General features: G+C 51.7%; 1 protein-coding gene across 1 annotated transcript in view; it reads left to right on the top strand.

Moving 5' to 3' along the window:
- The window catches only part of LOC120757950 (hydrocephalus-inducing protein-like), an 87,269-nt gene that overhangs the window by 38,193 nt on the left and 25,491 nt on the right, over positions 1-23,585 (top strand). Inside the window, 30 exon segments of the mRNA XM_058422144.1 lie at positions 584-761; positions 1,279-1,526; positions 2,236-2,369; positions 3,330-3,466; positions 4,104-4,225; positions 4,313-4,504; positions 4,903-5,055; positions 7,540-7,779; positions 8,032-8,242; positions 8,718-8,899; positions 9,199-9,358; positions 10,455-10,579; positions 11,038-11,166; positions 11,468-11,672; positions 12,421-12,562; positions 13,803-14,859; positions 15,350-15,508; positions 15,931-16,118; positions 16,293-16,475; positions 16,688-16,807; positions 18,056-18,215; positions 18,318-18,490; positions 18,662-18,860; positions 19,557-19,656; positions 20,248-20,347; positions 20,840-21,008; positions 21,282-21,520; positions 21,836-21,908; positions 22,515-22,719; positions 23,093-23,325. Coding sequence (XP_058278127.1) covers positions 584-761; positions 1,279-1,526; positions 2,236-2,369; positions 3,330-3,466; positions 4,104-4,225; positions 4,313-4,504; positions 4,903-5,055; positions 7,540-7,779; positions 8,032-8,242; positions 8,718-8,899; positions 9,199-9,358; positions 10,455-10,579; positions 11,038-11,166; positions 11,468-11,672; positions 12,421-12,562; positions 13,803-14,859; positions 15,350-15,508; positions 15,931-16,118; positions 16,293-16,475; positions 16,688-16,807; positions 18,056-18,215; positions 18,318-18,490; positions 18,662-18,860; positions 19,557-19,656; positions 20,248-20,347; positions 20,840-21,008; positions 21,282-21,520; positions 21,836-21,908; positions 22,515-22,719; positions 23,093-23,325 — 5,916 coding nt within the window.

The following is a 23,585-nucleotide window of genomic DNA, read 5'->3' as shown; positions in this document are numbered from 1 at the left end:
GGAAAATTTAATAAGGGACAATAAGGGACAGAGTCAGTAAAGCAGAAGTACCAGCGCTGGGTGCTTAGCCACATTAGCTGCTGCCAGAGACACACACCACCATCACCCCTTCTATACCTTGGGTATTGCATCGGCCCAATGCATATTTACAAACAGCTCTATGTATTCAAATGTCTTAACAGAGTTCCTCCTCTGTGTCCCAGCCTTTTTGGAGCATGTGTAGTTGTCCCTGTCCTGGCCATTTGTTACTTCTCCACACATTCAACAGGCTTCCATTCCTTCATTGGTTAAATGTTAATATTACAACAGCTCTTCACCAACATTGGTATCACAACAAAACATTCACATTAAGAAAACTCTAAACTTCAGCAAAACTTCTTTTACAAAAGCCAACATTATAAACCACATAGTATTTATTTTCTAACAGTTGCAAAAGCCAACACTGTAATATATTTATCACAACAGTGATGTGGTCTGGTGGTTTCTTCTGGATGAGAACCTGTCTCCTGAGCCTGTCTGTCCCCTGAGCCATCCCCCATCAAACTCTCTGATGCATTCTCTCCCTCTTCTCTCTTCCCTGCAGGGCTCCCTTGCACCTGGCAAGAAGCAAGTGCTGAATTTCTCTTACATGCCAGTTTTACCAGGAGCCTTCAGCAGGACTTACCAGCTTAAAGTGGGTGTCTTGAACCCGGAAAGTATCAGCCTGAAGGGAGAAGCGTTCTTTCCCATGATCACTGTGAACCTGCCCTGGAACATCAAAGGTGGGCACGGCCTGTCTGCCCTGGGAAGGGCCCCTCTGGTTTTGTTCCCTGCCATATACCCACAGAGCAGCTCATGCCCACCTCCACCAAGCCTGGAGGGTTGCAGGACTCCCAGACCAACTCAAGCCCTCTGGTTGCTTCATGAGTCTTGATCAGAGGATCCCATGCGGGCTTTGTCCCAGGAACCATCCTGCAGAGCTTGCCAGCACATCTGACAGGGTCCTGAAGGATGATGGTTAGACTGAAAGGCTTGGGAAGGCTGTAAGAGAGGCTGGCAGGGCTTCTGGCAGGGTTGGCTTTGTGGGACATTGCAGGGGATGAGATGCTCCCCTGTGGGTAGGAAGACGGGTGGGAGCAAACAGGAGGATTCAGAGAGGAGCAGCAGCATCCACTTTCCATAGATGGCTTGAGGGATTTCTTTCCGGAAGAAACCAGTGTTGGGAGGTGGGGACTTCCCAGCTTAAATGAGACTGGCACTTTGTTCACACTTCTCTTTGTGGATGTTTTCTTGCTTCAGGAAATGAAAAATATGAGAAGCCACCGAAACAGCTTGGAATACAACAACAATACACTCAGAGGAATAAATCAGTTGTTGGGAAGAATACTGAGAGCCCAAATATTGAGATCTTGAAGTCTCAGACCATGACAACTCTGACCCTGAATACTCAGGCCCTGGCAACTCAGACCTCAAAGACTCTGACCATGAAGACTCAGAATCTGAAGACCCAGAACCAGAAGCCCCGCTTGCTTGGCTCTGGCATTGTAGTAAGAACAGCTGCAGCCCCGTTTGGCACATGCCACCCTCTCCATGTCACCTGAGCCTCTTGCAGCCCACAGCAGCTTCCTGGTGCCCTGATGGCACTTGGGACCTCCCTGCCCACTTACAAGCATGTGTCACCTCAGTATTGCCCCTAGGGCTGCCACTCCAGTCATGGTCTCTTCTGAGGTTGCACCAGCTTCCTGGCTACCCCAGGGAGAGATCTTGAAGGCCATGCTCAGGGATGGAGTTGATGGTGCTTTGATGGAGGTGCTGGGGAGTTTGTTGGTCCCAACCCAAGCCCTACCAGATTTACAGACTCAGAAAGCAGCTGCCTGGTTGTGCCCTGGGACTGTGCTGGCCGTGCTCATCTCCAAGAGGCACCAGCTTGGTCCCGGGTTCCCTTTCAAGACAGCTTTTGTCCAAGCTGCCTTGATACTGGCTGGGGGTGAGCAAGTATCTGGAGCTCTGGAAGGTTCCTGGCTTGTCTGTCTGCCTGGCCAGATCAGCTTTGCCAACAGTGTCCGGGCAGGCAAAGGTGCTGGAGTTACTTCCCTGGAGATGAGGTTCTGGCTAAGAGAGCAGGAGGTGTCACAGACGCTGAGCAGCCAGACAGGAGAACCCCACAGTCCCTCTCAACAGGAGCAGGGTGGGATCCTTCCTCAGGTGCAAGCTTTGGGGCCTTTGCTAACCAGCCACTGTTTTCCCTTTCCTCAGCCGGACAGTCAGGTGCAGGTAGAGATGGTGAAGATGCTGATGGAGAAGGCTGCTCTGGAGCTGCAGCAAAAGCTCACATCCCATCTCCCGAAGAACAGGTTCCCTGACAAGCAGCTGTGCCAGAGTCTTCTCAAGTGAGTAGAGACTCCCATCTCCAGGTGCCCCGTGAGGAACACCCAGCCATGTTTCCTTCTCCTGAGAGCTCCTTGTGTGTGCAGAGCTGGGGAATAGCTGGGGACTTCAGAAAGGGCCTGGTCCCTGTGGCTGTGACACGCTACATTGTGAGCAGCGGAGCGTCCTCCCTTCCCCAGCACCACGCTGAGCTTTGGACTGCTCAGCTTCCCACAGGTCTGGGGCTCTGTCCCTAGAGCTGAGGGGACCCAGTGCAAATCTTCAGGCCCTTCCAGACAGCATAGGTTCTGTCCCTGCTGACTAGCTGTGAAAGAGACAACTCCCAGCTGATGTCTTGGTTCCAACTAGCAGAGCACACGAAACTAAAGGAGAAGGGAACTGCATGTGTCAGCAAACACTTTAAAACCCCGAATCAGATGGCTTGAATCCTGGTGGGGTGACAGGGCTTATCTAGGTAACTTGGTCAGTCCCTTTGCTCCATCATGATGCAGCACAAGCACAGGAGGCTTCCATTCAGGAAGAAGATGCTCTGCAGAACAGATCATGTGATGTGGTTGTAGAGCAATGAAGATTTCCTGTGCAGGCCAATCTTACTCCTAGGCCCCAAAGCAATTTCAGGCTCAGGCTGTACACCAGGCTAAGCAGTTTCATTGAGACCAGTGGAGGCCCAGTGGACTCACCTAGACTGGCTTGTCATGGCAGAGGAGCTGTGACCAGTGTCCATTTTAAACTAATTTTATTTTCAGGTACCACTGGTAGCTGATAAAACCTAGGACCTGCACTCCTCCTGATTTCCCAAAGTCATTGCCAGGTGGTCAGGCCTTAGGTTTGGTGGGCTTGATGGGCTTGAGCTGAGTTTTTACAGCAGTGAATAAATAAATAGCCACTTTATTTGTATTCTCCATCCACTTGGACCTGTAGCCAGGCTGTGGTTTAAGGACGGTCCTTACTCCTCCTTGCAGAGTTGAGCTGCCCGAGTACGTCCTGGACATGGGCTCTGTCCTTAAGGGTTGCACTGAGAGACGCACTCTGGAGATCACCAACCCTGGGCAGATCTACCTGTCCTTCCAGATGGGTGTGTCTGTCCTGCAGGACACGGGTAAGCAGTGCTGGAGACATTTCCTATGGGCTTGAAGGAGGTGTCTCTGACAGATTAGCTTAAGCCACTGAACCTGGGGAGGTTTTTGAGCTGCTGCTTCTTCTCAGTGCCCCAGCTGGGAGCTTTAGAGGCAGAATTCTCCTGGCCAGCCATGCCCAGGGACCTGGCCTGCCTGTGACTGCCCTAACGCTTCAGTGCAGGGGCCAGATGGGCTCATCACCCTGGACACCTCTCAGCATCTTCTGCCCTTGGCTCCCACGAGCACCAAGTTTCTTTGGGCACTCCATGGGCTTGTTTTGTGAAGCAGTGGGGTCTGCTGTGCTTTGGAAGTGCTTGCTTTGGAGTTCACACTGTCACAGCACTTGTATTCAGCCTTTATTGAGGAAACAGGCTGTGAGATCCTCGGGTGGATCAGAAGAGGCTTCCAGAAGAGGCCTTGAGGCGAGGCTGCGCTTCCATCACACAGTGGCTCACTGTGTCTGAGGGGTGTTCACTCTTTAAGATTTTGTCCAGGTCACAGCAAGGCAGGGGGGCTTTCCCAGACCTCTCAGTCAGGACACCTGTAAGGCCTTAATGTGCTTATGACACATTTCGTGTTTCTTGTGTATCTCAGCTGCTTTGTTTTCACCTGTTCAAGGTTTCAGTGTGGACCTGGACCAGGTGAAGGGCCTGCCCCCGAGGTACACCATGGAATTTGACGTGAGCTTTGAAAGTGCCCGCTGGCCACAGGGTGACGTGGATGTGCTGCTGCCCATCAAGGTACCACAGCTCTTGGGGCAGGCAGCAGGCTGGGCTCAGCAGCAGATGTCACCTGCAGCCTCCGCTGAACTCTCTGTCCTTCTCCAGGTAGCAGAATGCCTCACGTATAACATCCGCCTCCATGCCACTGTGTTGGAGCTGTCGCTCAACATCTCCAAGAGCACTCTGGAGTTCTCTGATATCCTCGTTGGGCAGTGCCAGCTTGAGACAGTCCGGCTCTACAACTGGTTCCAAGTGCCCTGCAAATGGTCCATTACTGCCATCAAGCCTGTTATGAAGGTGAAGCACGGGCAGCATTGAACACGTTAACTTCTTGGCTGGGCTTTCTCTGTGTCTCTTGCCCTTTCTGTTCCTATGGCTGCCTGAGCACTTGGGTCTACAGCCTGTTTGAGGAAGCTTCTGAGGGTCTAGATGAAGGCTGGTTTGCCCGGACCTGTTCTGTTAGCTGATGCTTTGCTTTTCTGCCATCTTCACCCATTCCCCCTCCTCTGAGGACAGTAGTTCCCTATCCGCCTGCCCTGTCTGCAGGTTTTCCCCCCAGCTCTAGGCTGTGGGGGCCAGGCTTGGTTTGGCTATGGGTGCTCTCAGCACCATAGCAGTGTCTCAGAGCACTACAGGAACTGAGGCTCTGTCCTCCCAGACCAAGGAGACCTCACACGATTGGTTTCTGTGCCCAGAAGAATCAACGCAAATACATTACACCAGAAGAACAGGAGAAGCAGCTGGCACTGGAGAATGAGCCCTGTCCCTTCAAAGTGACGCCCTCCGAAGGAACCCTTGATGCAGGAAGCTGGCAGAACTTGCAGATCCAGTTTATACCTGAGGAGGAGGTGAGATTGGCAGGTGTCAGCCCAGGAGGCCTGTCAGGGCTATCTGGAAATGAGGGCCTGATGCAGAGAGTGTGGTCTGAGCTGTGCCTTGACAGGGAGCTTTCTGCAAGCCCCTGTCCTCAGCGTGGCTCAGTTCCCCCCACAGAGCACTCCCATGAGATGTGCTTTGAAGTGCCCACAGGGAGCTTGCCCAGAGAGCATCAGGGCTCTGTGGCTGCCTCTCGGCCCATGGGAGGGATGTGCCCAAATCCCCTCAGCCTCCCCCTTTGCCTGGCTGTATTTGCAGCTGCCACACTTGGTGCAGAGCAGCTGCACGCTGGCAGAGGATCATCCTGGAATGGCCAGTCTAGGCTCATCCTGCTGCAGAACAGACAAAACAGCCGCCAGATGCCTTCCTGGGCACGGCAGGACAGTCACCTGTAGTGCTGTGCTGCCAGCAGTCCCTGGGGCTCTGGCCTGCCTGCACATTCCCATGCAGCTGGGGACTCAAAGGATGGAGCATTCCCAAAAGTAGTTTGCCTGTGACCGCTGGGTCTTGGAAACGGTCAGCGTGTACCAGTACAGACACAAATGCTTCTGTGCCTGCAAACAGTCCCAGGGATCTTTTAATTGCTCGAGAGACATAACCATCTGGTGTCTGGTTTTGACCAGAGCCAAACACTCTGAGAGAAGATGACCCTTATTTCTAGCCAGGGTGAGCTCATTTGCCTCTCTCCTGGAGCTGGTGTTTGCCTGATGCAGCAGTGCCAGCCAGGACTGTGTGTGGACACTGTAACCCTGAGGGCCCTTCTCATGAGCACTCCTGCACTCCTGCATCGCTAGGTGAAAACATCTGACAGTCCACTGTACATCCATCTGATACCCAAATACCCAGTTACAGTGCACACCAGTGCTAAGCCAATGGGGGTCTTCACAGAAGACTAAAGAAGCTGGGTAGTTGTAAAAGTCATTTATTGCATGGCTAAATCAGCCTCATGAAGGTGGAGTTGTTACACTTCGTGCCATTACGCAGAAAGCCTTCTAGCATGAAACCCCAAGTCCCATGTAGAAGTGGCAGCAGCTTAGCAGCAGCAGCAACATCTGTGATCTGTGTTCCGTGAACTCTGGCATTCTCAAAGCAGTGCATTCTTATTCTATTTTTAGCCAATCAGGTACAAAGACGATTTTACTACTGTCTTTGCTGGACCTATCCCAACCTAACATTGTGTCTTGGTTTGAAAAGACAGGTATCTGCTAGGGAGAGGTGGGGCCTCTCTAGGAATGAGGAATTCCAATCCCTTCCCTCCAAGTTATTATCATTTGGAAGATTAAAAAACCTTTTCCGTCAGAGCTAAGGGCAAAGGAATAACAGTCCTTTACTAGTAAATATAACAGGACAAACAAACAACAACAGCAAAATTAATAATAATAAACCAAGAACCCCGAGGTGCTGTGTCTCACAAGCCCAGGGCAGTCTGATCTCTTGGGATCCCAAGAGCACCAAGCCGAAACAGGGGAAGCTCCGAGGCTGATGGCTGGAAACGGTGGGTTGTCCCAGCAGGCAGGGGGGTGTCCTGGCAGGCAAAGTGAGCGGTGCTGAAGGAACTGCGATGGCTGGACAGGGGCTGACCCAGCTCCAGCAGGGCAGGCGAGGGGCTCCGAATTCCTGGGTGCTCCAGCAGATGATAGAATTCCCAGGACTGGACCCTCAATTAACAGTGGACTCCTCACGCAGCCTGCAGTCGCCCCACCATCCTCTCCGAGGCCAAGGGCAGAAAAGAGCACCCTCAGCTCCCGGAGCCCCTGAGCCTTTTCTTCCCCCTCAAACTAAGTGATCTACTACCTTTTGTGTGGGTCAAGTACCCTTTAAATATCAGTACTTAGTCTCTTAGCAACTTATGGCCGGGGGGGGGGGGGGGGGGTGGAAATTCTGTAGGAAAACTTAACCCCCAACACATTGATGTGCAAAAGTGGTCATAATTTGTTACACAAATTCTACGTACATAACTCTATCTGTTCTACCTAGGAATGCTAGCAAGGCTACATTATGTTTTCATTATGTCTAGAACTTAGCTAGCTTTGTAAAAGGTGATGCCACTGAACTTTAAACTAGGCTTAGGGCTTTTTCTTACTAATTATTACATTCTCTTACTTTCCTAAGTAATTTAAAAGATCCTCTACTTATTTAAAACTAAACTTGTATTTCTACCTCATGTCTATGTGGATTTATATATTTTAGTTTCTCTGAAGGCTTTAATTTAGCCCTCACGTTTCTCAGTGCTTCTGAGCCTGTGTGGATGATGCCCAGAGGGATTTGTATCCCAACACACCAGGGTTCATCCCAGTTACCCAGACCTAGACTACCACAGATGCTGTAGGCCCTAGCATAAGTAAATACATGGTTTCCATTCACCTTGGAGGGACTGACCTTGGCGCAAGTATTGTATTTGGCATCCTGTCACCTGGGACTTCATGGATGAGTTTTTTGCACTTTTCTCTTTTCAGAGGTCTTACAAGAATGAGCTGAAGCTTAAAATTAGTGGGAGCTGCAATCACTTAATGCTGCACCTCTCAGGACAAGGTCTGGAGCCACGGCTGGAGTTCAGCCCCCCAGCCCTAGAGATGGGATGGGTGCTGGTGGACAGTGATAGGGTGGAGGCCACAGTGGTGGTGAAGAACCCATGCAACTTCCCCATTGAGTTTTACTCCCTGGATTTTGATGAGCAGTACCTTGAGGAGGAGAAGGTGAGAAGGCACGTCTGGTCCCCATGTACGTGCTGCCCAAGCTTCACAGCACTCCAGCATTCCCAGGCTTGTACCAGGGAGATGGAGGCAATCCCCAGGGCAAAGCCAACTCTGCTGACATGCTATGGGAGGACTTAAATAGTTTGTGTTGTTGGGAGGAAGGGAGGAGACAGAAAATGGGTTTGTTGAGTGTGTGTGATGAAAGACGAGAAAAGGAATCTTGCGTATGGTTTCTCTTCCCTGTGCACACAGATCCTGCGGATGGCAGTGGGGTCTGAGTACCAGAAGAACTTTTTAATGCCTCCACGTGCCGTGGGTGGGACGCTGCCCCCAGAGCTGCTGGAGGACTATGAAGCACAGAAGAGGCCGAAGGCTCAACAGGCAGAGCTCAAGGCCATGGCAGAGGCTGAGGCCACAGCTGAGGCTGAGGCTGAGGCCGATGCTATGGGCGAGGCAGCACCAGGTCAGAAAAAGAGTGAGGGTTTGGTGGTGTCTGTTTTCACTGTGATCACAGCAGGGAGTCCAGCCCCTACACTCTGAACTCAGTCACCTTGTTCTCCAGGGAAAGCCCATGCTTTTAGGAGCTGCCTGTTCCCCAGCTTGGTGGAGGAACTCTTGGGTGAAGGGCTGTAGCATCCTCTACCAGCCCTGAGTGTAGCCAAAGCAAGCTCCTATCTGCCTGCCATAGACTGGGGAAATAATCAGGATATTCCCTTGTGTCCCTTAGCCACAAAGACTAGGATTGGATGGGTTCTTCAGCCAGTAGGACCAGATCTAATATCACTGGCTCTTTTATATTTACACCTTCCTAGCAACAAAAGAACAAGTCCATACTGCTTTCACCAAGTCTTCTTTCCAGGGATCTGAGGAGATGGGGAGGATGATGAGGGTCAAAGGTAGGCAGGAGGCTGACTTTCCCCCCTGGTTTTGCATTGCAGCACATCACAGGGCTGTCCCATTGTATCCTGAGCCCATGGTGAAAGCGACTGGGAATCCTATCTCTCGAGCTGTCATGCGTCACCTGGGCATTGACCCGTCTTCCGAGAGGCGTGAGGCACGGCAGCAGAAAGGGATTGTTGTCGTCGTCCATGGGCATCCCCAGACAGGTATGTGAGCTGCAGCCCTGGGCTGCAGGGAGAAGGGCAAGCAGGAGAAACGCATCCTGGTGGACCGTGGTGCTTAAGGCAAAGTCCTTGGCTGAAGAGGAGGTGCAGATGATCCTCTTGGCTCTAGAATTCAGAGCTTGTAGGCACGCTCCAGTCGCCTCCCTCCTGGCACCCCCTGGAGGGACACTTGCATTCCCACTGTCCTTTAAGCTTTGAAATCTTGTTTGAGATTTTTCCAGGGCCTGTCCCTGTAATGCCTCACGTGCAAGTGTCACCAAGCAGTTCTCCTCTCTCTCAGGGAAGACAGAGATAGCAGGCGGCCCTGTGTCGCTATTATGACGGCGCTTGCTTGTCCATTGACACCGTGGTGAAAGAGGCCATCGCCAATGATGGGAGCCAGGCAGGGCTCTGTGCCCGTGATCTTTGCACCAAGGCTGCCATGGAGCTGAAACGAAGAAATCAAATTAGTGCTGGTAAGGAAAAATGCTGGACCTAGAGCCAGTGCTTGAGAAACTCGCCACGACTGTCCGCTTCTGCTTACTCAGAGCAGCAGTCTTTCAGTCCTTGGGTCTCTTAGGAAACATGAGTGAAGTGCATCTCTAGCTTGTCTAGGAGAAAAAATAAATCCATTTTAAGGGCTCAGTCAGGGGTTCTTTTATAGCCCCCTTTGCTGACATTCTTGGCACATTCATTTTTCTAAGGGTAGTGAAGCACACTTGTCTCTTTCCCAAATACTTTCTATTTCCTCAAAGCTGAATCGAGCTTGCTCCCCATGGGCAGCAGGCAGAAGAACTGCTGCCCACTTTACCAAGGAAAAAACCTTCTGGAGTGGCTCATTAAGCACAAGAGGACTGACTATGAGCGTAACCTCGCAAATGAGAGGAAGGGCACGACAGCCTCCCCGAGGAATTTCCAATGAGGGACATGCTAGAGACGAGCTCTTTTCTCCAGAGATTTCCCTGTGCCCACTGTCAGGTTACACAGCTCATGCATGTTGGGCTGTTCTCCATGTGAGACTGGAGACTTTTATGGAATTTACTGGGCAGTTGGTACCCTGAGCTCTGCAGGGTGAGGCCAGGCCTGGCTCGATGCAGGAGGAAGTTTTGCATTGCTCACTTTTGAACCTGGCTGGGCTGGGAGCTGGTGGAAGGAAGAGGTCTGGGTCTCAGCTGGGGTTTTCCAAGAAGGAGGATTTAGCTTCAGTGGAGATGGGTGATGCAAGTGGGGCAGGGCTGCAGGTGTCCACATGAGAATGCAGGATGAGTGCAGTGTATGGAAATGATGGTCCTGGAGGACGAATCCTCGGCTTGATCCGTAGGGGAGCTGGTGTGCAAGCAGTGTCACCTGCATGCACAGTTGTTAGGAGGGACATAGGGCTGGCTTTAAAATCAAGTATGGGATGGCGTGCTGGTAAGAGAAGCAGGGAAGGAGCTGCTTCTGAGTCTGCCAGTGCCCAGCAGACTGGGGAAAAGTGCCATGCTCCTTCCAGGGCCCAAGGCTGTGCCTGTTGCAGTGAAAGGTGCCTACTTGCTTTTGCAATCCACCCTGAACCATCTGTCTCCTATGCAGGTAAAAAGCGTCGGCTTCCTGCTCAGACCAAGAGAAAACAAGTCTCTGAGGAAAAAATCAACAAGAATGCCAAAGGCAAGAAAGCTTCAGCACAAAACAAGAAGGAGCCAACCAGCAAACCCAAGGTAAACATGATCTGCCCTGGTTGATGCTTGGGACTTTTGCATTGTCTTCGAGATGGGCCAGGGGCTGCTTACAGCGGAGGCTCTGTGCCAGCCAGGGCCTGGTATGTGGGTCCATAGTGCCAAGCCCAGCTGGCAGGCTGGGCATGACTTGGGCTGGGAATGTGCTCTGGCAGACAGCTCCAGTGGTTCTCAGTGGTTTGCTGGCAAAGTGCAGTCCTGGCTGGTGTGGCTGCAGGCAGTGAGCAAAGTGCTGGGAGGCTGCACCTGGGGCCTTGTAAGCTTGGGTCTCTGCTGGCCAAGGGATGGGCCCTCCAGGACCATCCCCTGGAGCCCCCAGCCTGCACTGCAGGGTTGTTCTAGTCTCCTCTAGTGAGGAACCCTAGCTCCAAGCCCAGCAGCAGGAGTTGTTCAGGGCTTTCCACTATGGTTTCTCTTCCTTACAATGGTCCACATTACAGTTCACAGTTTCCACTGCTCCTGCGCCCCAGCAGCTGAACATCACCAGCAGTTGTGGGGAAGAGCTGAACTGCTTGAGCTGTGTCCTGCCCGAGGACGTGCTGGTGGACATCCTCTGTGAGAGGCTGAAGGTGTGTGGGGTGGGGGAAAAGGAGACATTCCTGCTCTGGGGAGACAGGCAGTGAGGTACGACTCAGACAGGAAGAGGACGAGGAGGTCTGTACATGCTCTTGGAGGATCCTGGCCTGTGTGCAGGAACCTTGAGGGAAGCTGCAGATGCCCTTAGTTGGCAGAGCCTAAGGACAGACCCAAGCTGCTCTTAGCTAATGCACTTGGAACAGGGACAGCTGGTGCCCTGTGACATCTGGGTTTACTGTCCAGCTGCGAGCCCCCTGCGTGCAATGGCTGACTTACTCTTCCCTTTATTCGCAGTGTAAGGACTGCTACAAGGGAGTGGTCTTTGATGGCTTGGAGAGCCTCTTTGCAAGCAGCCTGGAATCCTCCCTGCTCTGTGTACTCAAAGCTGTCAAGAATCGTCGTCATATCTTCATAGTGAATCTGCATCAGGATTATGCTTCCTTGAAAGCCAAGGAGGAAGCTGAAAGACAGAGGGAGAAAGCTCAAAGAGAGAAGGAAGGTGAGATATGTCTGTCCCTCTCAAGTCTTCTCTCTCAACCCTCAACCTTATCTCTGTGTATCTGGGTTTGCAGCAAAACTTGTAAGAAATGGTTTTAATAATCTTTCCACCTTCTGCCTCAGTGTAACCAGCACTCATCTCAGAATTGCAGGAGACCAGAAGTTTTAAGACTCACCTTAATCTCTAACATTAAAGCTTGGGCACAAGTTCAAGCTGCTGTAGCTCAGTGACAAACGACTGTTCTCAGCCTTGGTGCACTTAAGCTAGGCAAAGCACAGGAACACACTGCCTGGCCATAGTTTGGGGGATTGTCTGAATTTTGGAGCAGGGATATGAACTCCCCGATGTTGCTAGAGGACACGAATGGATACTCGCAGAATCTGACTCCAAGAAGACTGAAGAAAAGAACCTTTATTATTTACCAAGACCTTGCTTATATAGATTCCGAACAATGACCAGGGATTGGAGAAAAAGGTTACCACCTCTCCATCCAACTGACCAGGATAGAAGTCAATCAGTTGACTCTCATCAGAGAGGAATGTAGAAACAATGATTGTTTGTAGTACAGACGTGGGAATCTCAGCTACAGAACTTTAAATACACAAAAAGCTCACATAATATGGCAACACCCCAATATCTCCTGGTGTGATAGGCTGCATTGGGAAAAGCTGTGAATCCTTGCAGCTGACCCAGAGCACCCAGCTCTACTTACAGTCACTCACGGTTTCTCCTCTGGTTTGTGCTAAAGAACTGCAGCAGGAAGAAGCTCATCAGAGGAACACAGAACGTGCCTTGCGAATGGATGAGGATGAGTATGATGCCCTCCCTGAGGAGGAGAAAGCTGAAGTGGATAAAATATTACTGGAATGGAACTGTATGCGGAGGGAGAGGTGAGTAAGCCTTCGATGGGTTACTGCTCAGAGGAGTGCCCCTGGAGGGTTTCCCTGCTCCAAGGACTCTGAACTTAGAGGTGTTTGATAGCAAAGGCCAGAAGCAACACAGGGATGGCCACTCTTAGCTCCCTGGCTCCTAAGAGATGGAGGAGCTTCTTCTGTTGAAATAGAACATCTTCTCTACTTTAATGGTGAGCCTTCCCGGCTCAGATGCTGCCTGCAGGGAGCTGGGCTCTGGGCTTGCCTTGGCACTGTCTGTAGAAGTGTCTTTAAGTTTGTGATTTTGATTCACACCTTCTTCATCCTCTCCCTTCTTCAGCAGAACGGTGGGATTGTGGTATGGGCAGGTGTGGGGCACAGACAAACCCTTGGTTTGGGTTCTGGTTGTGCCACAGATGAAGTCCTTGCAATGCTGATCTGCCAGGGTTCTCCTTATGGGGGGACACCACCCATAAAAGCTCACATCCTTTAGGCTTCCCTTCAGCTGCAGCAGTAGGCAAGCACAGGAGAAGCTCCAAGAAGGCAGCCCAGCTCAGGACACACAGGAAAAGTGTGGAGCTGGGAGGGGAGGCTGCTTAAAGCAAGCCTGTGTATCAGGACTTCTTTCGGTCCAGGCTGAAGTTGGTTTCATGGGGAGGAGACAGATGGGGCTTCTTCAAATTGTTTCCATGGTAGATAGCACCAGTTTGCCTTGGTCACAGCTGGGTTCCAGCAGGAAATCTGGCTGACAGGAGTCTGTCTTGCAGGAGAGGAGTTCCTGCAGCCTTTGCTTTCTGACTGATAGGATTACTCTCATTAAGGAGCAGGCTGTGCCCAGGGAGAAGGGGGCTGAATGATTTGAGTAAGAATTGTAGGAGGGATAAGCAGGTGTTAGCAATTTGTGATCTGGTTTAAACTGGAAATCAAGAGACAAAGGGCATTTTCAGGCATCAGTGCAGACAGCTGGTGGATCAGCCTTTGGCAGTGGGCTGGAGGTGTCTGGGTGTGCCTTAAGAGGGAGGTTGCACAGTCGAGACCTTATGATGGCAAGGCTTAGGTTTGGCTGGTCCTGGAGGTCCCCTTCCACCATTCCCCTCACTTGGGATGTTCCCAACCTCTGTGAGAGAATTCACGGCAATGGTCTCGCAGTTCTGCCTGGCCTTGGGGTCAAGGAATAAAGTGCAGGGTAAGCCAGGAGTAGTGAGCCCAGGTTTCTCCTGGTGACTCTTAGCAATGTTTTCTGTTTTGTTTGCTGAAGGGAGCTGGCTCAAAAGCTTGAGGAGGAGGCAAAAGCCTTAGAGGAGGAAGAGAGGCGGAAAGAGGAAGAGAGGAGGAAAGAGGAAGAGAGGCGGAAAGAGGAAGAGAAGCGGAAGAAGGGAAAGAAGGGTGTCTCCTCGGAGAAGCAGCCTGCAAAACCAGAGAAGGAAACGAAACCCCCAGAGAAGAAGAAAACCAAAGCCCCAGAGAAAGGGGAACCCAAATCCTCAGAGAAGAAGGGGGAAACCAAAGCCCCAGGGAAGGGGGAACCCAAAGCCACCAAGAAGGGGGAAACCAAAGCCCCAGAGAAGGGGGAACCCAAAGCCACCAAGAAGGGGGAAACCAAAGCCCCAGAGAAGGGGGAACCCAAAGCCACCAAGAAGGGGGAAGCCAAAGCCCCAGAGAAGGGAGAACCCAAAGCCACCAAGAAGGGGGAACCCAAAGCCACCAAGAAGGGGGAAACCAAAGCCCCAGAGAAGGGGGAACCCAAAGCCACCAAGAAGGGGGAAACCAAAGCCCCAGAGAAGGGGGAAACCAAAAGCCCAGAGAAGAAGGAAACCAAAGCCACAGAGAAGAAAGCCAAGCCTCCAGAGAAGAAGGAAACTAAAGTCCCAAAGAAGAAGAAAACCAAAGCCCCTGAGAAGGGGGAAACTGAAATCCCAGAGGACCTATCTGAGACAGAGAAGAACTTGATCCTGAGGTTTCAGATTTATGAGTCATCACAGCAGAATGTCGCACAGGTTTTCTCCTACTGGGACAGGGTTCAGGGTACCATGGAGTTACCTGTGATCCAAAAGGGAAACAACTCACAGTCTTCAGCTGAAAACAAAGGTCAGAAGACCAATAAGCCTCAGGAGAAGGTGGAGAAGAAGCCTGAACAAAAAACTGAAGACCATGGGAGTCTTCAGTCATCTCAGCCAGAGACGCAAAGCAAAGCTGCAGAAGGGACAGTCAGAGACGAGCATGTCGGGGTGCCGTGCCTGGACATCCTGGTCACAGATCCAAAGGCCATGTTTACGGAGATCCTGAGGAGTGGGAGGCTGCCAACGGGAGACCAGGTAAAACCCCGCAAGGCTCAGATCTTGAGCTTGCCGTGGTCTTGGGCCCTGGAGCATCGTGTCCCCCCAGGGGATAATGGCACAGAGCCTTGTCCAGGCCCATGATGATGTTCCACAGTGACTGTAGCATCTGTGTGGCTGGGGAGGTTGTCACCATCGCTCAGATGGGCAGAAAGTGGGAGTGCTCTGTGTACAAGTATCCCATCTGTTCAGAGTTTGCCAGCCTGGAAATTATTATAAATGGTCCCAGGACAGGCCAGCTCATGGTCCTTGTTTTCTTCAGCTGAGTCACTCGGGAGAGGTTTCTCTCTCAGTCCTGCTTGTAGCTCTTGCCTCTGCTCTGGTGCCTGCTCACCCCACGGGGCATAACAAAGCACTTGTAGTTCATGTAAATCAAAAACCCTGTTGCCAAAAGCTCCGTGCCTTTAAAGAAGGAGTTGTGAGGATGGACATGACAGAAATAAAAACAGGATTTTCTCTTCTGCTTTAGATGCTGAGACATCTGGGACTGCATCCCGAAGGGCCTCCCCTTCCCCCTGCTGCCATCCTCTCCATAGTCGACTACCCAGAGGAGCGGTTGAGCTCTGCAGAGCACGTGGAGCCCTTCACCATTGATGCACCAGGAGGTGCTGCTATGGAAGACACCCTGGTGGGTGCTCCAGTGGTGCTGGCACTGAAGGGGCCAGGGCAGGGAGCAGGCTGGATGGGGCATGGGGGACAGGTTGGATGGAAGAGGATCATTGTGGAGAGGTAGTGAAGACGTGATGGGGCCCCGTGTCTGCAGGTCTCCTTTCTGTCAGGGGCTGGACAAAGGAGCCAGCTCTGCTGGAGACAGAGCAGTTCTGTAACTCAAGAGGGGAAAAATTGCTTCAAACCATCAACTTCCTTTGAGGAGAGGGTCCTGAGTGACAAGGGGGGTCCTAGGCAAAACATACACCAATGAGGAAGACCAAGTCTATGGGCAGGTGGACTTATTTATTCTCTCTTCCACTGGTTAACAAACCCCCATTTTGCTTTCCAGGATGGGGATGTCTCAGGGCTCACCTCCCTCCCTTTTCTCTCTCCCCTTAGGCCAAGGCCCCAGATGTGAAGGGCAGTTCTGCCGAGGGCCAACCAAAGACGGGTGAAGCGGCCAGCAGAGACAACTCTCCAAAGGAGAACCAGATCTCCTCACAGAGAATAGAAAGTCCCTGGGATTCCTCCACAGCAAGACCCAAAAGTACACTGAAAAGTGCCTTGACCCCCATAGAATTCCTCAGGTGAGCTGCACAGGAGGAGGTGATTGCTCTGCTTCTTGGTCCTCTTGCCAAACAAGGTCCATCGTCCCCAGCTCCACAGCGACCCTGTGCCAGTGCCTCCATGGGATGGCGAGTGCACCCTCCTTGTTTCATTTGCTCCTCAGCAATGTCTGAAGCCTCCTCTTTAATTGCCAGGCTGAAACGGTACCGGTGGATAGTGCCTGCCCACGGTGAGGTGGAACTGAAGGTCCACTTCTCCGCCAAAAAGCCAGGGAAGTTTGCGCAGACACTGAGGTTTGAGCTTGTGGAGACAAAGCGCCAGTACAAGCTGCCCTGCAGTGGCACCGGCCTGTACCCCAGCATCAGCCAGGACCCACGGTAAGGCCCCTGGCAGCCTCCCACAGGGCTGCCCCTAGGGGCTTCAGGCTGGGGCAGATGGTGCTGCCTGAGGTCGCCCAGCATCTCTTCGTGTGCTGGGAGCTGGGAAGGCAGATAGTACCTCAGCCAACAGGAAAGGTTGTGGCTTTCTGACTACATTTCCTACTTGGAGAACCTCATAGCTCCTCCTCCCCCACTTTGTCTCTGCCCAGGCTGGTGTTTCCACAGTGGAGGGAGACCATGGAGGCAGATGAAATCATCTACAAGGAGTATGTTGAGAGCACAAAGCAATTCCACTTTGGACCGCTGCTGTGTGGGAAATCAAGAGAGTGGTATGTGCTCCCTGCTGGGCCTTGTACTTTTCTAGACACGCTTGGAGAGACACGCTGTCCTGGTGGCACAATCCAGGGCAGTCCCGGGCAGAGACACATGGGAGACACATGGGTTTGAAGGACCACAGATGTGTGAACTTGAGCAGATAAGAGGCAAATGAGCCTTGGAGGAGCTGCTCTGCCTGGCCAGTGGGTGCCTTGGTGGCCAGAGCCACATGTTCCTGCCAGTCCAAAGGTGACTTGGGGGTCAACTTTTGTCCCCCTCCACATCTCAGCCCTTCACCCCTTAGGAAATGAACTTTATGGTGGTTTTTGAAGTGCTTTGAGCTCTGCAGGTAGCCTGATGGAGCAATTATTCTGTAGATGGTTTTGTAAACCTTTCATTAATCTGTAATTATTATTAAGATTTTATGGTTGACCATCCAATGGGTGTCACGGAACATACAGCAGGAATGACATTTTCCTGTGATGACAATGCATCCTCACTGCTGAATAAAGTCTGCCCAAAGACTTTATCATTGGAGCTATGGTATATTTCTGCTTTTACTGTCACTTTTTTTTTTTAATAATATTTAACATTAAGTTCTTGTCTCCATAGGAGTTCTGGAGGGCTAGGTCTATTTTGACAACCCAAGGAAATGAAATCGAAATAGTTTTAAAAACCAGACAGTCTTTAGCCAGGTTGATGGATGGTCTGGGATTTCTGTTTGCCTCTTTAACCCTTTCACGCTAAAGTCATTTCCACATCTGAGAGAAGGGTGATTTGTTATCTTTTGGCATTCCTCTTGGGAACTGATGCTTTCTATTTCTTTCTCAGACTTTGAGCTAACCCATGAAATCCAAAGCAGTTGCGTGACTTTTATGAAAGAGATTAGCTGAACTCTTTTTCCAAAAGCCTTTCTTTATATCCTGCAGGGAAGGCACCCCAAGAAAGAAGGGGAAAGAGCCCATGTACCTGGGGTCCTGTTATTTTTCTAGGCACCTTTGAATTTACATTGTATTAAAAACTCTCGAAGTGGCCTGAGCATCATCAGGCTTCTGGGGTGGAAGCACCCAGTACAGGGGAAGGCATCAAAGTAAGGCAAGGATGAGCATATGTGCCCATGCCCCTGACAGGGATCCATTTCCCTCACTTGTCTGTTAGAGCAGGCTCTTCCAGCACCTCTTCCTCAGGTGCACACGGTGCTTTCCTCCATGTGTGGCAAAGGCAACAGTCTCCGCTGCAACCTTTTCCCCTTTTGTGGACAGGTACAAGGCCCAGAACTGTCCCGGCAACTCGGAGAACCTAACCATCCTCAACAATTCCCCCATGGATGTAGAGGTCCAGTTCTCCTTTGAGAATGATGGGGAAGCAGAGACGTTCCTTTTGGACCCTCCCAGCATGACACTGAAAGCAGAGGAGAAGCAGGTAGGAGAAGGGCAGGTAGTAGAGCAGGTACCGTAGAAGTGCCCAGTGTGTCCTGCTCACACACAGTGCTCTTTCTATTTCTTTCTGGGGGGCTGGGTCCAGGAGCTGACCATTTGGGCATACCCCACTTCCCCTGGATTCCTGGAAGATAAACTCATCTGCTACATTGAGAAGAACCCGGACCCAGTGGTCTTCAGCCTGTGCTGCCATGGGGTGCATGTGAAGCTGGAGGTCAGCCCCCTGGAGCTGTCTTTTGACAGGATGCTTCTGCACAGGTCAGTCGTCCCACAATCACTCCAAGACTTGTGACAAAGAGAAAACGTTTGATTCTGGTTTCCGGGGCATGGATGGAGCTGCTCCAAGGGGCAATGGATGGAGCTGCATTCAGTGGTGAGGCTGGTGTGACCACCCAGCAGCTGATGCCAAATGCCTTCCTGTCTCTGCAGGACTGCCAGCAGGACCTTGGTCCTGAAAAATGACACCCTACTGCCCATGGCCTGGCAGTTCAGTGGGCTGGATGACCTTGTTGAGGACTTCTCTTTGTCACAAGAAAACGGCATCATTGATCCCCGCTCAGAGTTTGAATTGACACTTAACTTCAAAGCCAGGCAGATTGGCAGCATTGAGAAGACCCTGCGACTGGAGGTGAGGGGGACTTTGTCCTGCCTGGCAGAGCAGGGCACAGCAAGCAGCCGTGTGCTCTTAGGGACAGAGTCAGGAAGAGCTGCACCTGACAGACACAAGGGTGCTGTGACCCCAACTTCAGCCTCTACACAGCGTTTGCCAGAACGTGCAGTGCATCCACATCCCCCCAGATAACCAGACACTGCATCCCGAGCCTGTATCACAACCACCTTGTCCCTGTGAAGGGTTGAAGGTTGTTGTTTGGTTGTACAGACTGCAGTGTAATATCTACATTCCTCCCTGACTTTGTCTGAACTTTGCATAGCACAACACACTTTCCCCCTGGGATTTCGTTCCCCATGGTTTAGGGCTGCATTTCAGAGAGGGTGCTGGGTGATTGGAGAGGGTTGTCAATGCCACCTGCTCTGAGACACCTCACGCTTCTTGTGGTTGTTCTTACATCCCTGTGCCTCTCAAGGATGCCGCAGCAGCAGTGTTCCCTGCTGTAGGAGTGCAGAGTTGGGCTGATAGGGTTTTTTACTGCAGCAGAATCCCACTGGGGCAGCCATGAGATGAACAGGTTGGCAAAGCTTGGGAGTCCACCAATGCTTGTGAAGCCAGGGAGGCCATAGGGGAAGCAGCCAGCAGAGACAGGGACTTAGAGGCTGTCTGCCAAAAGAATGAACTGAACAGCGTTTGTTTTCTTTGGTGCCCCAGGTTTCAGATACAGAAAACATCCTGGGGGTTGTTCAGACTGAAAATATCAAAATCTCTGCAGAGGTCTATGATGTTTCTCTGAGCATTGACATGCCTGAAGGTCAGTGGATGCCTCCCAAACAAAGCAGTCCAGGTGCACTGCATTACCTTGGGAGGTGGGCAACTGGGCACATGATGGGATGGGGTGGGATGGGATGGGATGGGATGGGATGGGATGGCATGGCATGGCATGGCATGGCATGGCATGGCATGGCATGGCATGGCTACATAAAGCACACACCCTGCAAGCTGCATGGAATAAAGCATCATCAGGGCACTAACAATGAGCCTTAAGTCTCTCCCCTCTGAACTTTGAAGTGTGCAGCTTCATATGCAGATTGGGTTTGGGGGCTTTGAAACAACAGTGATGTGAACAGGCAGTTGGAAACTCCCACAGGCTCAGCACAGCATAGAAAGTAATTGGATTTGTGCTTGGAAGCAAGGAAGTGGAAGCCAAGCTCCTGAGCTACTAATCCTGAAGATATTTTGAGTCAGGAGAGAAAGGGCAGACAAGTAGCTGGAAAACACTTTCAAGAATGGAAGCTTGCTGGAAAGGGTTTTGTGTCAAGACCTCCATGTAGCTTGTGATCTGGTGCACTCTTCAACAGCTCACAAATGCCGGTTTTGACCTGGCTCTGCTGGTTTTCTGCAGGTCCAGATGGAAGCTTGGATTTTGGAACCATTAATGTCCTGGATAATGTGAAGAAAGTCCTGAGTCTAAAGAACAAAGGGGCAAACAACACTAACTACAGGTGAGTCCAGCTGCCTGTTGGTGAGCATTTACTCGGGTTCCCAGGCCTGCATCCTCCCTCTGTCAATGGCTAGAACCTGTTTACATGCTGGCTACCTCATGGCAAATGCAAAACCTGGGCTCTCTAATCTCAACTATTTTACCAGAGAATGCAGCCACAAACCTGCAGTTCTTCACAGCTCAGCAGGAACCCAAAGGAGAGCCCCAAAAATTTCAGCCACTGAAATGCCGAGATTCACTGCCTTTCTTTGATGGTCACCTCCCTTCTTTTTCTGAGACTCTGTAAAGGAGTGAATGAAAGATTTTGTTGTTAAGGTTTCTTGCAATAACCTTGTGATTGTCTGCACTCTCTGTCAAGATCCAGGATTCCCTCAGCAGAGTTGGACTCTCCCTTTTCTTTTTTTTTTTTCTGGTTCTATGCAAAGTCCTGGCTGTGCTGGTGGCACCTATACTTTTAACTGCAGAGATCTCTGTTCCTTCCCTTTCTCCCCAGTTTCACACTGAAGGGTGCAGGTCCCAGGATGCGAGACTTGGCATCCCACTTCACTGTTGAGCCTCAGTCAGGCATGCTGACTGCCTCCCAGCCTGGTGTGAATATTGAGATGCTCTTCCACCCCACAAGTGAAATCCTCCTCGAGAACAAACCCATCCTCTACTGCCAGGTGAGCTGCCTGGGCCAGGCTGTGTTATCACACAGTGTTTTGGGAGCGTAAACAGGATAGGTGTCTAATGGAAGGCGGGCTTTAACTGGAGAATCCTCTCTCCTATGTGCACAAACAAAGTGTGTCAAAACCATTTGGGTTTGAAAGACTTCCTAAGTGGAGCTGAGCGTCTGACTCTGGAGGAGGTGCTTAAACAAGGAGGGGTAAACTGGTGGAGGCCTGGGGTAGAGGCTGGCCACTTTGCTTTGTTTATGCCCCTTCCTCTGGACACAGGTGACAGATGCCAGCTCAGGGAAAGGCGGCCAGACTGTCACCGACATCCCAGTGAGGGTTTCAGCAAAAGCTGTGTACAGCAAGTACAGCATTGAGCCTGCCTCACCCATCGACTTCGGTGCCATGCTCAAGGGCACCAAGAAGACCCAGACTGTCGTGCTGGAGAACAAAGGCATGCTCAACTTCAAATTCCACATCCACCAAGCACCCAAGGATGCATCTGCTTTGGAAAGCCAAAGGTACGAGAAGCCCTGCACAACCCTTCCTGTCTGAGGAGGCACCACCCCACGGCTGGTATGTGGCAGGCAGCCTGGAGACCTGGGCTAGCATCCATTTGCATCCCTGGCTTGGGGAGAGGGAGCAAAGAAATGCCTCAGTATCCCCATGTGCAGTACGAAGCTGGTGATAGAGCTGCTCTGTCCAGCAATGGGTGCTGCACTCTGGGAGCCATCAGGAGCAGCAAGGCTTTCCTCTGTGAGGAGGAAGGCCAGCTTTGGCCTCAGAGAAAGGCAGGGGAGCTCAGCATGACAGATACCTCTGCTTTCTCCTCTCAGTTCAAAGCAAGGGGAATCTGCTCCATCGGCTACAAAGCACTCAGTGGGAAGGAAACCAAGCTCCTCAACACAGGTGGGTGACTCCTGCTCCCCAAAAATGCTGCTGTAGGGGATGTGAGAAGGTGGCTGAGGGCTCATCGCCACAGGGTGGGACATGGTCTGCAGGATGGAGCCCAGTATCTGCTCAGTCCCACTGACAGTCCTGTACTCTGGCTCTGACCTGGAGTTGTGGGGTCAACAGGGGGGAGCAGGTCCTGTGTTTGGTAGCTGCTAGACAGCACAGGTCTGTGGACACCACAGAAGCAAAAACCTCCCCCACTGAATTCCCAGTCCACAGATCTCAGACAACATTGGTTTTTATTCTTCCCAGTCCCCTACCTCTCTCCCATCATTTCTCACAGCTATTTCTGCTCGCCTGTTACCTCTGGAGGCTGAAGGATCATAGCTACCACCTTCATTCTTTACACTCAAACTCCTTTCTGTCACCTGGGACAGGCTTGCAGCTCCTCTTGGCTTGTAGGCCTCAGCCTGGGGCTGCCCTCGGGCCATGGAGTCATCCTTCCCTGCCCTGGGACTGGGTACCTGGGCCCAGCTGGAGGCCAGGGCAGGACATACTCTGTGCTGGGGTGCTCAAGGCACAGCTGTTAGCCATCAGCCTCTCCTGGAACTTTTTCTGCAGGGTTCCCTCAATCTTGGCATGTTCACGGTGTCCCCTTGCTCCGGCTCCATCGGTCCGTGGGGCCAGCAGAAGATCACAGTGGAATGCCTGGCAGGGCAGGAGGGGACATGTGAGGAGCAGCTCTACATTGACATCATGGGCAGAGACCCCAAGGAAAATCCCCTCGGCGTTCCCTTTACCCTGACTGCCGAGTCCTGCCTCCCAGGTACGTACTGCCCACAGGTTCCCTTGGTCAGACATGCTCCTGATCAGCACCTCAACTTGCTGCTTGGATAGAGAGGCATGATAGCCCTGGTGTCCCACCTTAAAATCCTCAGAGGTTCCAGCCCTCTTCAAGTCCACCAGTGGACTCCTCCCTCCCAGGCTGAGAGGGATGCACGGAAGGATAAAAGGAAAGCAATGCTCTCTAAGACTGAGGTTGACTGAGCTCCATCCTCACAGGCAGCTCCCTCACCCAAGGCTGGCTTTAGCAGTCACCTGGGCAGAAAGGGTTTATCAAGCCTTCTGAGAGGCCAGCAGGGTCCAGATAAATTCATCAGGAAGGCTTCTCCACGCTCATCCCTCTGGTCTGTCCACAGCACTCGTTGAGGATGTCACGTCAATCTTTGAGGAGTACCCGATCTGCAGCAGCGCCGACCGTGGCCGCATGCTGCAGTCAGTGAAAGGCATCGGCTTGTTCATCAGAGATGAGAACAAATTCATCTTTAACAAGGTTCTGGTTTGGCAAAAGGCTAAAGCTCATTTCAGCATCTACAGTGCAAACAGCCTGCCGTGTGATGTGGTTCTCTCCATCCAACCCCTGCCTGGAAAGGTAAGAACAGGAGGCCAAGGTGATGGTTGCCCTCTAAGGGCCATGTGAGAGCCCGTTTTGTTCTCCAGATGCATTGCTTCCTGTGGCCCACACTCGTCTAGCTCAGTACAGGTCAGACTGCAGGGGAGAGCAACAGAGCCAGGGAACAGTTGTGTTGAATTCTGCATGCCTTGAGCAAGGTTTTGGCTCACATTTCTGCATCTTTGGGGGGAGAAGTGAATCCTTCTGAACCTCTCTTGGAAGCACACTCAGAGAGTTAT

Source organism: Hirundo rustica, chromosome 11, assembly GCF_015227805.2.
Source record: "Hirundo rustica isolate bHirRus1 chromosome 11, bHirRus1.pri.v3, whole genome shotgun sequence".
NCBI lineage: Eukaryota > Metazoa > Chordata > Aves > Passeriformes > Hirundinidae > Hirundo > Hirundo rustica.
Note: the sequence above shows the minus strand (reverse complement) of the source record. Positions and strands in the feature narration are given on the sequence as shown.